This window comes from Physella acuta, unplaced genomic scaffold, assembly GCF_028476545.2.
Source record: "Physella acuta isolate Inbredline_101_S28 unplaced genomic scaffold, ASM2847654v3 ptg001735l, whole genome shotgun sequence".
Lineage (NCBI taxonomy): Eukaryota > Metazoa > Mollusca > Gastropoda > Physidae > Physella > Physella acuta.
In genome coordinates, this window is record NW_026733246.1 from 2,706 (window position 1) to 16,971 (window position 14,266).

A 14,266-nucleotide genomic window follows, 5' to 3' on the forward strand; every position below is an offset into this window, starting at 1 on the left:
AACCTGCCCCCCCCCCACCCACCGCCCAACAGTTGCCCTATCCCACCATGTCGTCTCCCCCCCCCCCCCCCCCCCCCCCCCCCCCAACAGAGTGGTTATCAGTGATATTTGTAAAATTCTGGATAGGCCCTAAGTGAAAATTGAGATCAGGCCTATTTATATGACAACGGAAATTCCCGAAAGTAATATGGCATTTTGGCTTTATAAAAGTTTTATTTTATAAAAACATATATTAAACAAATCTTATTTATTAAGCCATACCATACTTAGGTAGTTTTACAATTATTATTATTTATCACCCTAAATGTGAACGATTATGAATTGAGTAGATCTAATAAAAATAGAAATATTTTTAGCTACAGGAATTAGAAACACATTATGAACATTTTATTATCCAAAAAACCTGGCAAGCTTGATGTTTAAAATGGCGATGTCCACAACAAGCAAAATTCATATTATTGCAATTTAGATTAATGTTTACGTGCATTATCAAAATATGGCAATTTATGAGGCAATCTGTATGAGAATAAGGTTTGTGTACTTCATACCAACCGTAAAATACGATTAAATAATAAAATCACACTTTTTCATGTATGTTTTATGTCGGTAGATCAGAGCTCCTCTTGCTCGATGGTGAAACTGAGCCATTTGCCTTTTTTTAGCGCAATTTCCATTCTGGAGAATTGCGTTTATTAACTCGTCATTTCTGGGAATGTATGGATGGATGAATGTATGGATGTATGAATGTGTGTCCGGGCTTTAAGTCGTATCTCCTCCTCAACGAAGCAATATCGATGACTAGTTACAAAAGCAATTATGTTAAGCAAGTTACGAGGATGAACATAGGCCATAAAAATTCCGGGTTTCTTTCATGGATTTCCCGAAAAAGCCAAAAAACCTCGAAAAAATTCCGTTTTTTGCCCATATCTCGGCAACCAGACCACTTAGCGACTTAAAACATGTACCAATCGATTCCTGCCATAATTTAGAACAATATTGCCGAAGAAAGTTTTCAAAAATATCCTTTCGTTAGGTCACAAAAATTTTTTTGAATTAATTAAAATTTGGACCGAATTAGTAGGCATGTTTTTCCAACCACACCACATGCGTCATCACGTTCAATAGCTGCGCCATCACGTTCAATGGCTGCGACATCACGTTCGGTAGCTAGGCGCGCAATGGTTTTTAGTCATGTTACTCTATTGTAAATAAAACATGTAAAATACTGAAAAAAAACTTAATAAAAAACGTTTTAATAACTAACCAATGGTTTTACTAACCCTGCTCTTGATTTACGCTACGACAGAGCTATTTTTAGATAACATAAGGAAATTGCGCTAAAATTGTCACTAGACTTTTTTTAATTACTTGTTTTTTACTTTTTCGTATACAGAGTAGATCTAGATCTAGGAGATTCTGTTCCATTTTTAAAAGTTTACGTAAATTAAAAATGGGAATAAAAACATGTCTGTATCCCGAGTTGCCATCCCCTGTAGTGTTATATATAATATATAAGAATAGGGCCTATTAAAAAAAGTTTAGGGGAGATCACTCCCGGTTGTTCACCGCTCATGTCCAGTTGAGCCTTTTTTTATCTCTTATATTAGGGATTCGCCTCAGATTATAAACTTCCATATTGTTTAAGGACTTAAAGAATTAAAAACTACATTTATTTCCTAATAATTTGATAGGCCGGTAATCTATGGTTTTGGGTAAGTAAAAATTGCCCGCGGCTATGAATGTACGAAAACGTTACCTCATTGTCAAGGCTTTTATAGAAGTATATTGTGATATGTTTGTGTCGAATATTATAGATAAATGAATAATAAACCTAAATCAATGGCTAAATATATCAATATAGGCCAGAAATTAACTTTAAACAGCCGTGTCTGCGAGAAAGATTTGCTATATAAACAGCAGCCATTTGTAAAATAGAGTGGCTTCCCCCTGAATCTCATGCTATAAGTTAATAAAAATAAAACAGATGTCTGCTATAGTAAATGAGCATGGTTACATCTATTGGAAACATCGCTAGTCTTCATTTATTACTGAAAAGTTTTAATTCAATTGATTAAAAACAGGTACATAAATGAAAAAGGAAACATTTTTGTATTTTAAAAAACATAAATCTTCCTCAAAATGTGAAATAATTATTAAAATTTAAGGAGTCACCTATTTTTCACATCATAAGTCGTGGGCGATTTTACGTACCTAAAACGATAGAATCCCGATAGGCCTACCAATTTTTGGGGACTTTTTATACCAGTGTCAGAGAATCCGGAATCTTCTTAAAAAAGGGACTGTTAGGTTACTATTACCTAAAATAAGCTAACCCCAACCTTAGTCCTACCTGACGCCAAACCCTAATTTCTAAACTGGTCGAGATTACAATACTACTAACAACCTAACACACTTATCTGTATCTTCAATCATCCCCAATTTTAATTAGTTAAATTAGCCTATCAAAATTAAACGCTAGCCCAGAAATATATTTTTAAGAAATACATTTGTTTTTAAATGACCAGGAAGCTGTGAGTGAGACAGTGAGTTAATTTTTAAGAAGTGTTGTTGTGCTAAATGATAGGCAGTTCAGCATGAATGTGTCATCTACTACACTAGGAGTTCTTCCCATTCAAATACACAGCGAGCTTAGTGTTGGCTGTTTATCACTAGTTATTTTTTTCATTAATTTTTCCACAGAATCAGAAATATTTTTAATGGTTAAAATTATTTTATTACAGCAACGTTCATAATTTTGTTATTAGTAACCAAAGTTTGAGAATATAAAATAAATGATTTTTATGCTGCAATATATTACTTTTTACATTATCTTCTGCCTCGTACTCAGCGAAATGAACAAATATACAGCAGATGTAAAATGCATTGCAAACACTAAAGTCTAAACATTCATTGTTATATTGTTATAATCTAATCAGTATTGTTATAGAATTTGTTGGATAAAACTAGATCTACTACTGGTATAATAAACACTACTGACATTTTACTTTACGCTGCAATCAATATTAGTGATATGTTTTTTACTATTTACTGTGTGGCTACTTTAATTTTCTTACTAGACACTGATACTTTATAAATAGAGATCAAAATTGGTAGGACTATTAAGTTTGAATGCTGTCATCCTTATCCTTAATTTCAGCCACTGCACACACAAAAATGAGTTGGACCCCTGTATTTCATTGGCTTATTGTTAATAAATATTCCATTTTTTAAATTTTGGCAGCAAATTTTTTATTGTAAAAGCCAGACAGTGGTCTGAAGTGTAGCCCATTACATAGATTTTTATTCTTTAAATTGGAAACTAGTTTTCTTTTGAAAATGTATAATGTCTTTGACTTACTTTTGCCATTATACAGATGTATGTGAAATTAGTCATGTATAAATTTATTTTCTAATTTATAGCCTAAATTATTAATTTTTTTTTTTTAATTTAACCTATTTATTCACACCAAATTTAAGGCTGATACTCATTTAATGACTGTTCTCATTTAAAAAAACTTACCCCATTTCACTGCCACCAAAAATCATGTAAAAATGTCTTGTGTCTACTGTTAGAATTAGCTCAGTTTTGAAAATTTTGGGTTGATTCCTTAATCAAAACTTACTACATATTTATTTTGGCTTCACTAAACATTTCGCAATGCAGTTTTTTTTTTTAAGCCCCCATGATAAAAGGGATAACTTTGACAGTCCAAAATTATAAGTCACAAAACTAATACAATTGTTTTTATTTTCAAATAATTTCTATCTTTAAAAAAATTAATCATTCTACTCATATCAATTGATTGAGAAGAATTTACTTAATAAATGGATTGCTTTTTTTAAAATAGCATGTTACTCAAAATGTCATCATAAAAGCTGATTCAACTGAACAAAGCAAGCCATGGACAGCGATGAAGAGAGAGATATGGACCTGGACCTTAGCCTGGATCATGCTAACAGTGACCATGGAGACTCCAGCCAGCAGGATAAACAAACCTCTGCCATATCCTCTTTGACTGGGTTTTTATTTGGCAACATTGATGAAAAGGGTGAATTGGAGGAAGATTTTTTGGATGAGGTAACTTGAATTTCCTGTTCAATTTTTTTTCTCATTTTCATAATTATTTAAAGCATGAAAAGACCTAGCATTCTGATTTTGGTAGCTATCTGTTTACTCAAGATATATTTATTAGTAGTAATTTACATTTTGTGTTTTATGTATTTTTTCTTAAACATGATTTTCATAAAAACTTTAAGACAACAATAGCCAAGCTAACTCATTTACTGTTGGTATTTTTATTTATGACACTAAGAGGAACTAGACATAGCATGAAATTTGAAAGTTGTTTGTAACTCCTTATTTTTCTTTACTCCCAGGAATCCAAACGTCACCTGGGCTCACTAACACAGCTAGGTATAGGGTCCATGGTGCAGGAGATCACAGAAGGTGGGGGTGGAGACTTGGGCTCTGGACAAGCAGATGAAGGTAAAATTTGTTTCAGTTTTTTTTTTATTTATTAATTGTTCTATCCCTGATTGGGATTGTGTTTTTTTTTTTTTTATTTATAAACCATACTTTTTTTATTGATCTAAAATGTGCAATATTTCCTATGTTTCCTATGATTTCAACAGGGATTCACTATTTATTTCTACTAAACTACTTATTTTATTGATTTGCAATTTGTTTTCGTATAGACTTTAACAGAAAATCACCATCTGCTATTGATTATTCTGACATCATCGAAACTGCAGATGAAGATATTGATCTGAAATTAGTTGGTGACTTTAAAGGTACTTAGTTCTGATTTTATGTTTCTGTATACATTTTTATTAATATATTATGTTATACGTTCTTTTATGTTTTCAGTTGAAACAAATAAATTTAAAATACATATAAATTTTGTGACTTTTACTGAACTCTTAAACATAACTTATTAATCATTTGCATACTAAATACAAATTCATTTTAAAAAGATGTAAATGCATTGAAAACTTTTCTAAGAAAATGATAAAGCGTTGAAACAGATGTACACATTATGACTACTGTTCATGCTAGATGATGCCAATGAAGACACGGCCGATGACGATGATAGGAAGTTGATGCCACCACCATCATGGCTACCCTGTCCCACTCAGCCAATCAGTGTCTCTACAGATGGTGGCACTAGCTCAGGTATAGAGTTCTGGGATATTTATAGCTAAGTGTGTTATCTGGCTTTATGTTGTCATGGTTACCCTATCCCACACAGCCTATCAGTGTCTCTACATCAGATGGTGGCACCAGCTCAGGTATTGCATTATGAGATTGGATGTCCAAGGCTATGTTTGTTGTCTAACTGTATGTTGTCATGGTTACCCTGTTTCACTCATCCATTCAGATTGTGGTACCAGCATAGGTATTTCATTGTGGGATATTCATGGCATGAATGTGAACTGATTTGTTTTTTATTAGTATTTTGTTGCTTATGATATTATTTAATATAAGTATGTTTTTTGGTATTTCTTATTGTTGCTTGGATGTTTGCACGTGATATTTTGTTTAGTTTTACTTGTATTTATTACTCCAGTTAAGTCCCTTTATAGTATAATGCAATTTTTTTTTTTCAAATCTGTTGTTCCAGTGTTGCTTTTATATTGTTCCACCAACCATTATGACTAAAAAAATTCCATTTCTGTACCTTACATAACATTTTATGATTTAGCATGCATGCTGTAAGTTTTGTATATTGTGAACTTGTTTTTAGTTACTTACTAACACTATGTTGTTCAGCTTGGTTACATTGTTTTTCAGTGTGTCACTGACTAACATTGTATGTTGTTTTCCCACCACAGGTCATCAAACATCAGTAGCAAAATTTTCTACTGGTAAGACACCTCCTCAGCAACTATAATATAATCCTCCTTGCTGTGGTTATTTCTCACATTAAGTAGCCTAGTATTTAAAAAATTCAATACAATTAGTATCTACAGATTAATATCTTTTGGGTTTTCTCATGTGGTTCTCACCTAAATATAAATTATATAATAGAAATTATTTTAGCTTCCTTTTGTTCATGTCATCTACTAGCTTAAAAATATTTCATAAAGTTCAATAACTTTGGTCATCAGTGTGGACAATATTAATCGTTTCTAATTTATGCCTCTCGCTTTATACACTAATTTCAATTTCAGTAGTTTATGCTTTAGTATTAATTATTTCTATTCTAACTTAATATGTTGCTAAAAAATATCTATCAATATTAAATGTTCAAAGTACATGATATATTCTGGTAATTAATTTATCTGTCTTTCATTTTGTTACTTCTCTGAATAAGTATGCTTAATTTACTATTTCACACTTGTTAGGAAACCCATTCTATTGCTAACTTCAATAATTTTTACTGTTAGGCTTTAATGAAAAATCCTTAAAATTGATCTCAATACAGTTTTTATTAGCATGAGCATAAAATGCTTACTGATTTGCAAATATGAAGCACATCACATTTTTAACCCACTCCATTTTCTGAAGAAGAAAAATCATTTTCTTTTTCTGTTAAATTTTAAACATATTATCTCACATAAAGGCGAATTTTAATTTGTTTCACCAATTTTCATTGTTTTATAAAAAAAATCTAAATGCTTTATAGAAAGCTAATGTGTTCAGGAAATATTAATATTCTCTAGTTTTTGTTTAAAAAATCAACTGATTTTATACCTGCACATTACAAAGTTTATTACTTTTTATTTGAGGTGCCACATCTACTATTTTTATTTATGTGTAGAATAAGTTTAGTAAAAAATATTTTCTGCCAGGCTCTAGAAACCACAGTTGTTAAAATCCCCTGCTTTAACTGTTTGTCTAATCTCACAGATGAGCAAACATCTCCATCATCATTAAGCCCAGGCAAGAAGCTCAACACACCATTGGCGGACATGATGCCTCCAGAACTGGCTAATGTTGATGTCACCATGTTGTTCCCTGAGTTCAGGCATGGTCAGGTAGGTCTTTCTTGTTCCCTGCATCCAGTGGCCAGATAGGAATCCTATTGTTCCCTGGGATCAGACATGGCTAGGTGATCACTTGTTGTTCCCCGAGTTTAGATTTGTGTCTGTAGGTCAATTCCTCTCAGAGTTCAGACTTGCCAGGTAGGTCTCTTATTGTTTCTTGAGTTCAGACACGTATATCACTCCCTTGTTGTTAAGAGATATGGCTGGGTAGTTTGTTGACATAAGACAAGGTGATACACAAAGCTGTATTATGTTTAGTAATTTTACTGTAATAATTGTCATACTTGTCCATCAGCACCAGTTTTATTTCATTGAATTGTAATTACTTTTGGCAGGTGTTGAGGTTTTCTAGGCTGTTTAAAGCAGCCCACATGCCCCATGTCTGGAGGAAAAAGCGCAAGAGAAAAGACGATGACGAGGAGAAGAAAAAAGCTGAAAGTAAAAAGAAAGAAAAAGAGGAGAGTGAGAAGAAAAAGTCTGACTCTGCTGACAAGGAAAATGAAAGCACTGACAATGTGCAGAAGGTTGGGGTTAAGAAAGAAATGGATGAGAGCAGCAAGGCTGAAAAGATGGATGACAGTGATGATGGTTACGAGGCTGGGGAAGAGGATGAGTTGGATCTTAAGATCAACCTTGGAAGGAGCCCCAAGAAAGAAGAGCTGACAGATGATGATGAGGTTGGTATTTGTTGTATGACCTTGTATTAAACTCCATTTTGTGGAATCAGTCCAGTTTTTGCCATTTAATTCTGTTTATAATACTGTATTATAGTAGCAGACTTTAGCAATTACTAAATAGAGGTATAATTAAATAATTAGTATTTTCCTTTTTATGATTAGTTTCAGTTCAAAGCTTGCTAAGAGACCTCAGTAAACTTAATTTTAAATTAAAATTTAACATATCACAACCATTCAACAACCATGAGCTGCCTATAACTGTTCACATTTCATTAGTTTTTAACCATCTAGTGCTTAAAACTATCAATATCATTGTTAACCAATTGGAGCCTATAACTTGATTTCAGTGTTAACCATGTAGTGCTTGTCACATAACTCCTAGATGTTTCATATTCACCAAGAAAATTTGGATAGTTTTTATGAAATATATTAAGTTTTCTGTAAATTTCTATTTTAGGAACTGCTCAAAAGGCCAACAGATCGCTCCATGTCAAGAAATCAATCAGGTCCAAATGAGAGTGACCATGACACAGATGTGGCACCATGGCGCTATGGACCTGCCCAGTACTGGTATGATTACCTGGGGGTGGATGAGACTGGACGAGACTTTCACTATGACTTTAAACTCAAACCAGTGAGTACAACAATACACTCTAATTTTCTAACTCTATATTAAACTATTGAGCTTATTGAATAAAAGTTAAAACTAAATTGATTTACACTTAATTTATTAGTGAATTTTGAATTTTATTTCAATGAGCGTTTAGCCATATTACATTTAATATTGTTATGGTGATGTAGAAAGGATGATCCAATATTTCTGTGAGGGAAAATAGAATGTAAATGTTGCAGTACTAGTTTTAGTGTAGTTTACTGTAACCACCCACTCTTCTGTGCAGGAGGAGGCAAAGAAAAGAGAGGAGGAAGAGGCAGAGAGGATTGACAAAAACCTGGACTATGACCGTTATCTGATGGTCACCCAGCAGAGGTGGGAGGATAAAATTATCTGGGATGGAGAGAAGTCCAAGCAGAAAGTTCTAGAAGAGCACAAGAAGAATGCTGAGTTTGCTGGCTGGGTACCAAGTACAAACAACAGGACGTTTGCTCAGTGTAAGGATTTCGTTCTCAATTTAAATATAGATTTTTTTCAATTCAGCTTAATTCTTTAAGAAAATTTGTTTCCATGTTGCATCTTTGTCAGATTGTCTTTAAGAAACATGAAAAACACACAAATTTGAGTGGAAATGCACAATACTGTCCGTACCAGCCTTTAATAATATTTCAACCTTCTAAACAGAAAAGTCTTGTTCTTATGTTCACTTCAATCTGCTGTTGCTTTGTTGTAATTGAGAAAGTATGGTGCACCTTTATATATTCTTTAATATTATCTTTCTCTAGCTCGGTCACAGTCAGGTTTTTTACAGAGATCAAAGTCCATCATTGCTAAGCCAGGTAGGTAAAGGCTACACATCAGTAGAATAACATGTAGTTTAATGCTGCATTGGTAATCTCATTGGTAACCTGTAATTGTGAAATCTGTATATCTAAAAAATTCATGGACTACTTTACCTTTTTTTATTTTATTTCATTAATTCTCTTAAAATAAAAAAAATGTAGTTTAAAAAAATATATGAATATTTTATTTGGCATTTTGTGTTTTTTTACATGTAAGATAATTGGCCTGTTGTATTGTTTTACAGATTCTGAAATGGGCAGAGATTCCGAGTGGTTCTCAATTTTTCCTGTAGAGAATGAAGCCTTGATCTACAAGAATTGGGAGGATGACATCATATGGGATGCAGAGGTAAAAATCTTCTTGAGGTTTTGATGAGAATATCTTTGGGCAGGATTCTTGATTCATGGAATTATTTAAATGCACAAGCTTTGACCAAAAAACCCCTTATTGCTGTTGAACAAAACAGGATGTTCCGGCTTTTACTTGTTTAAAACATGATAGTTATCATCCATTATTATTGAAGGTTTTGGATTTGAGTAATTTTCCATGATAATTAGTAGTTTCAATTCAATTTTTCTTACTTGTCTTTGCCTTTGTATAATCATTTGTTTTCTTTGTCTTGACAACTGTTATTTATTACACCAATCCTCCAGAACATGGACTCTATACCTAGCCCCAAGGTGCTGACCCTTGACCCTAATGATGAAAACATCATCCTGGAGATACCAGATGACATTGACCCCAACCAGCAGACAGAACAGGGGACTGGCACAAAGAAGGAGAAGGTAAATCTTGTTTCCTTACGACTACACTGATATGTGGGTTGTCTTAAAATAAATCTCACATGGTTTCTCATAAAATAAAGCTGTCTGTGTCATCACTCTGTTCATAGAATGCTTGGAAATGGGTTTTTTTTTTTCAAAGAAAAGTTATAAACAGAATGTTAAACAATCTCATGAAAAAAAAAATAACTATTTGATGTTCCCATTAGACTAATATTAAAACAATACAGTGTAAACATAATCCTTTTTATGTATAAGAATGTACTGCTTTTCTTCTGTGTTATATGATTAAATATAAATACAGTTCACCTAGCAAATATTGCAAATATCTAACTGATTCACTCCATTTTGTATCAACCCATTTCTAATTATTCTGTTTATTTTTTTTAGGAATCTCTTCGCAAGAGCAAAATATTGTTGGGTAAAGCTGGAATTTTGAAGGATGGAAATGGAGATAAGGAAGAGGTAGCTATGTTTTTTATGTTCTTTGATAATAGTTTTCTGTTCTTTGATAATAGTTTTCTGTTGTTTGATACCAGTTTTCTGGTGTCATTTATTATTTGATAGTCTGGTAAGTTTCTGAAAAGTTTAAATTGACATCAGCAATGAAAAGTGATAAGTATAGTTTTAAGTATTTAGTTTATAAAAGCGCAATTTTTTTTTTACAATAAATTGTGAGATTAGCTAAACAAAATTTATCGTGACCAAATGTTAATTATTATCTTGTCCATTACAATATTAGTTTAGATCATTTAGATAAAGACAGTTTTAGAGTACATACATTTTGCTTGCACGCTGTGATTTCATTATAGGTTCCTAACGCTGTTAATGCTAAAGACTTGTTTAACCTATCCAATGATGAATACTACAGCCCTAAACAGATGGACAATGCCTTACGTCCCAACATTGGTAGCTCTGTTATACAGGTATTATCTATTGATTATGTTAATTGTATTGTTATTCACATAAAACTGATCATATTATCTAGCTATTAACAAGAGCTAAAGCAGTGCAGTTTTATTTTATAAATTTCATGGGAGTTTTAAAAAGTTTTTTTAGTAACTATCAATAAACAAATTAATTTTTTTTAACTGAAAAGTTTTCAAATCTTGTCTGAATGTTGAATAATATTTTTCTACCCTGCTAACTTTTGAAGCAAATTTCAGATGAATGCGAAATAACATTTTTCCACCCTTTAAAGCACATCTGGGCAGTATGTTGATTAACCCTTTTCCACCCATCTACCTTTTGAAGCCCATCACATCTGTCTGTCGATTAACCCTTTTCAACCCATCAAACTTTTGAAGCCCATCACATCAGTCTGTTGATTAACATCACATCAGTCTGTTGATTAACCCTTTTAAACCCATCTAACCATCAAAGTTTTGATCTCATCTCCAGCACTCCACCCCAGCGGCTGAACTACGGCAGCCATTTTTCCCCACTCACCTGGGCCCAAATAAGCTGAGAACTTTCCATAGGCAGCCATTTAAGAAATATTCCCACGGTCGCTTGTCCACATTTGAACCTCATCCTGTGGACAGCCTCAACAAAGTCATCAAGAGAAAAGCCAAGGTATTTATATATAATTGTTGTTATTCTACATTTTTTCTCGTCTAGATGTTTAGATCTAAGTTATGATAGAAATTGGTTTTTTTTAATATCTTTTATATTAAAAAAAAACGAAAGTAAAAAAAGTAATTATTTAAAGCCTTTTTTTTTAATTAAAAGTTTTTAAGTTTGTTTCACTGTATCTAAAAATGTTTTATATTATTATGCACATTCTTAAATATCTTTTGTTTTAACATTTTTGCACATTTATTCATAAACCAATCACTCTATTTCAATATTTAAATAATTTTCCGCAGTAACAGTAAAATATGCTGAGGCAGATTCACTATACAATTAACAGACATATTTCAATTTCGCTCACTCAAAATAAAAATCTTTTTGCTTATTTTTTTGCATTTTAAAGCAAAAGTACAAGAACCACAGTAAGTTCACCATTATTATTGTTACAGATCAGAGATCAAGAGAGACAAGCGTTTGGTGGTGGAGAAATATTTTTCATGAGAACACCTCAAGATCTAACCGGAATGGACGGTGAGCTAATTTTGGCTGAGTATTCTGAAGAGTTTCCTCCCTTACTGATGCAAGTTGGCATGGCTTCCAAGATTAAAAATTATTACAAAAGGGTAAGAAAACTGATTGAAATATCTTTTCAGTATACATTCATTTAAAATTAAATTAACTTGTATTATACATTGCTGAACTTTTTTTGTTGTTGTTGAAGTCAATAAACTATGTTTCTATTTTTATTTATTTTAATCTTGTTATTAACCAACATGCCTCTTGTAAAGCATATTTATTTGAATATGCTTGAATACTGATTGAACCATCACAATGACTTAAAATGTCTTTAAAAATTGCTTTTTAAGTAAAATAAAAAAATTTTACCAGAAACCTGGCAAAGACACAAATCCACCGACTTACAAGTACGGAGAACTGGCCTATGCACACACTTCACCATTTATTGGTGCTTTAAAACCTGGCAACTGCCTTCAAGCCTTGGAGAACAACATGTTCCGGTCACCCTTATATGAACACAATGTCCCACAAACAGACTTTTTGGTCATTCGCACGAGACAAGGGTAAATGATTGACACTGAGTAATGTATTAGTGTTGCCTAATAAAAAAATATATCATTTTTAAAAGTATAATAAATTTAAAATAACTTTTTTAAATAAAAAAATTTTATATTACAGTCTCCTTAATCTTTTAAAAATATAATAAAATGACAACTAAAATTTATTTTTTAATTAAAAAATGTTAAGTATTTTTCTAAATATTTAAAAAATTAAAATACATTTTTTGAAACAGAATTCTTAAAATTACAAAAAAATCAATGGATTGTCATAAAATGTATTATGATTAATATTTCAAAATAACATTAAATGTCATGGCCAGGTATTACATCAGAGATGTTGAAACCATCTACACAGTTGGTCAAGAAGGTCCTTTGATGGAGGTCCCAGGTCCTAATTCTAAAAGGGCAAATAACTTCGTCAGAGATTTCCTACAAGTGGGTATTTTCTTCTTTACATTATAGAACATAAAAGGAGCATTATTTTGTTCTTTACAGTATAGCACCTAACAATACCAGTATTGTAAATACAATGTTGAGAATTGTTAAGGCTACTGTATTAAGCTATTGATTTAAGTGAAAGCAAATGTATATGATAAAGACTTGAACTTTAAAGTTGAAGTTGAAATAACTTTTTTCTACTTTTTCTCTAGGTTTTCATTTACCGACTGTTCTGGAAGAGCAAAGACGAGCCTCGGCGAATAAAGATGGAAGACATAAAAAAAGCTTTTTCCTCTCACTCTGAGAGCAGTATCAGAAAGAGGCTGAAGCTGTGTGCAGATTTTAAACGTACTGGTAAGTCTGTGAGAGGCTGAAGATCTGTGCAGATTTCAAACATACTGTAAGTCCATCAGATTGGATTTAGCCCTGGATAACCTGTGTCACCATTACATTTTTTTTGTGTCACCACAAGAAATGTTCTATAATATAAACTGTGTTGAATGAATTCGGTTTTACATTTAGACTTTGTGTCACCACTGGGTATCACCAATTTGTATTAAACTGGTATATGAATTGTTTTATCATTGTTTTTGTGTGTCACCACTGGTTGTTACCAACTGTGTAAACTGGAATGAAAATTCTTCTTTACCAGTAGACTTTGTGTCACCACTGGGTATCACTAACTGTAAAAACTGAATCCTGTTTCAGGCATGGACTCCAACTGGTGGGTCCTGAAGCCAGATTTCAGGCTGCCTACAGAGGAGGAGATCAGGGCCATGGTGTCACCAGAGCAGTGTTGTGGCTGGTACAGTATGATCACAGCAGAGCAGAGGTTAAAGGTCAGCATTCATTAGCATAAATCATTTGTTTGTGACACTGGCTGAGATTATAATTTTATTTACAGTGACACTAAGACATAAACTCCATTATATAAGAGTTTGTTTTTAATTCCTTCACTGCGATTGTTTCATTTTTCATCTAGGATGCTGGTTATGGAGAGAAGTCGCTGTTTTCAGTTGAGGAAGAGAATGAGGAGGATACACAGACTAAAATAGATGATGAAGTAAGTCAGCTAATTTGTTTCATAATCACTAATTTGGGTAGTCAGTTTTTGTTTGTTAAAGTGTTAAGCTGTATGCTAAAATGTTTGACTGTATGCTAAAAGTGTTTGGTGGTATGGTAAAGTTGTTTGGCTGCATGCTAAAAGTATTCAGTTGTATGCTGTCTGCTGATATCCAGCAGCCAATATTTGTTTATGAGATGTGTCTGTGTAATTAA

General features: G+C 32.6%; 1 protein-coding gene across 1 annotated transcript in view; it reads left to right on the forward strand.

The window, feature by feature from the left end:
- The first annotated feature begins 407 nt into the window (after positions 1-407).
- Positions 408-14,266, forward strand: part of LOC131930200 (transcription initiation factor TFIID subunit 1) — a 39,930-nt gene continuing 26,071 nt past the window's right edge. The window contains exons 1-22 of the mRNA XM_059286612.1: positions 408-531; positions 3,849-4,078; positions 4,378-4,486; positions 4,696-4,791; positions 5,057-5,173; positions 5,833-5,865; positions 6,851-6,978; positions 7,323-7,664; positions 8,122-8,298; positions 8,564-8,774; positions 9,063-9,116; positions 9,365-9,468; positions 9,774-9,905; positions 10,293-10,367; positions 10,715-10,828; positions 11,304-11,477; positions 11,924-12,097; positions 12,363-12,553; positions 12,871-12,985; positions 13,201-13,342; positions 13,697-13,827; positions 13,971-14,051. Of these exons, the coding sequence (XP_059142595.1) occupies positions 3,902-4,078; positions 4,378-4,486; positions 4,696-4,791; positions 5,057-5,173; positions 5,833-5,865; positions 6,851-6,978; positions 7,323-7,664; positions 8,122-8,298; positions 8,564-8,774; positions 9,063-9,116; positions 9,365-9,468; positions 9,774-9,905; positions 10,293-10,367; positions 10,715-10,828; positions 11,304-11,477; positions 11,924-12,097; positions 12,363-12,553; positions 12,871-12,985; positions 13,201-13,342; positions 13,697-13,827; positions 13,971-14,051 (2,877 nt within the window). The 5' untranslated portion in view covers positions 408-531; positions 3,849-3,901. The remainder of the gene's footprint in view (positions 532-3,848; positions 4,079-4,377; positions 4,487-4,695; positions 4,792-5,056; positions 5,174-5,832; positions 5,866-6,850; positions 6,979-7,322; positions 7,665-8,121; positions 8,299-8,563; positions 8,775-9,062; positions 9,117-9,364; positions 9,469-9,773; positions 9,906-10,292; positions 10,368-10,714; positions 10,829-11,303; positions 11,478-11,923; positions 12,098-12,362; positions 12,554-12,870; positions 12,986-13,200; positions 13,343-13,696; positions 13,828-13,970; positions 14,052-14,266) is intronic.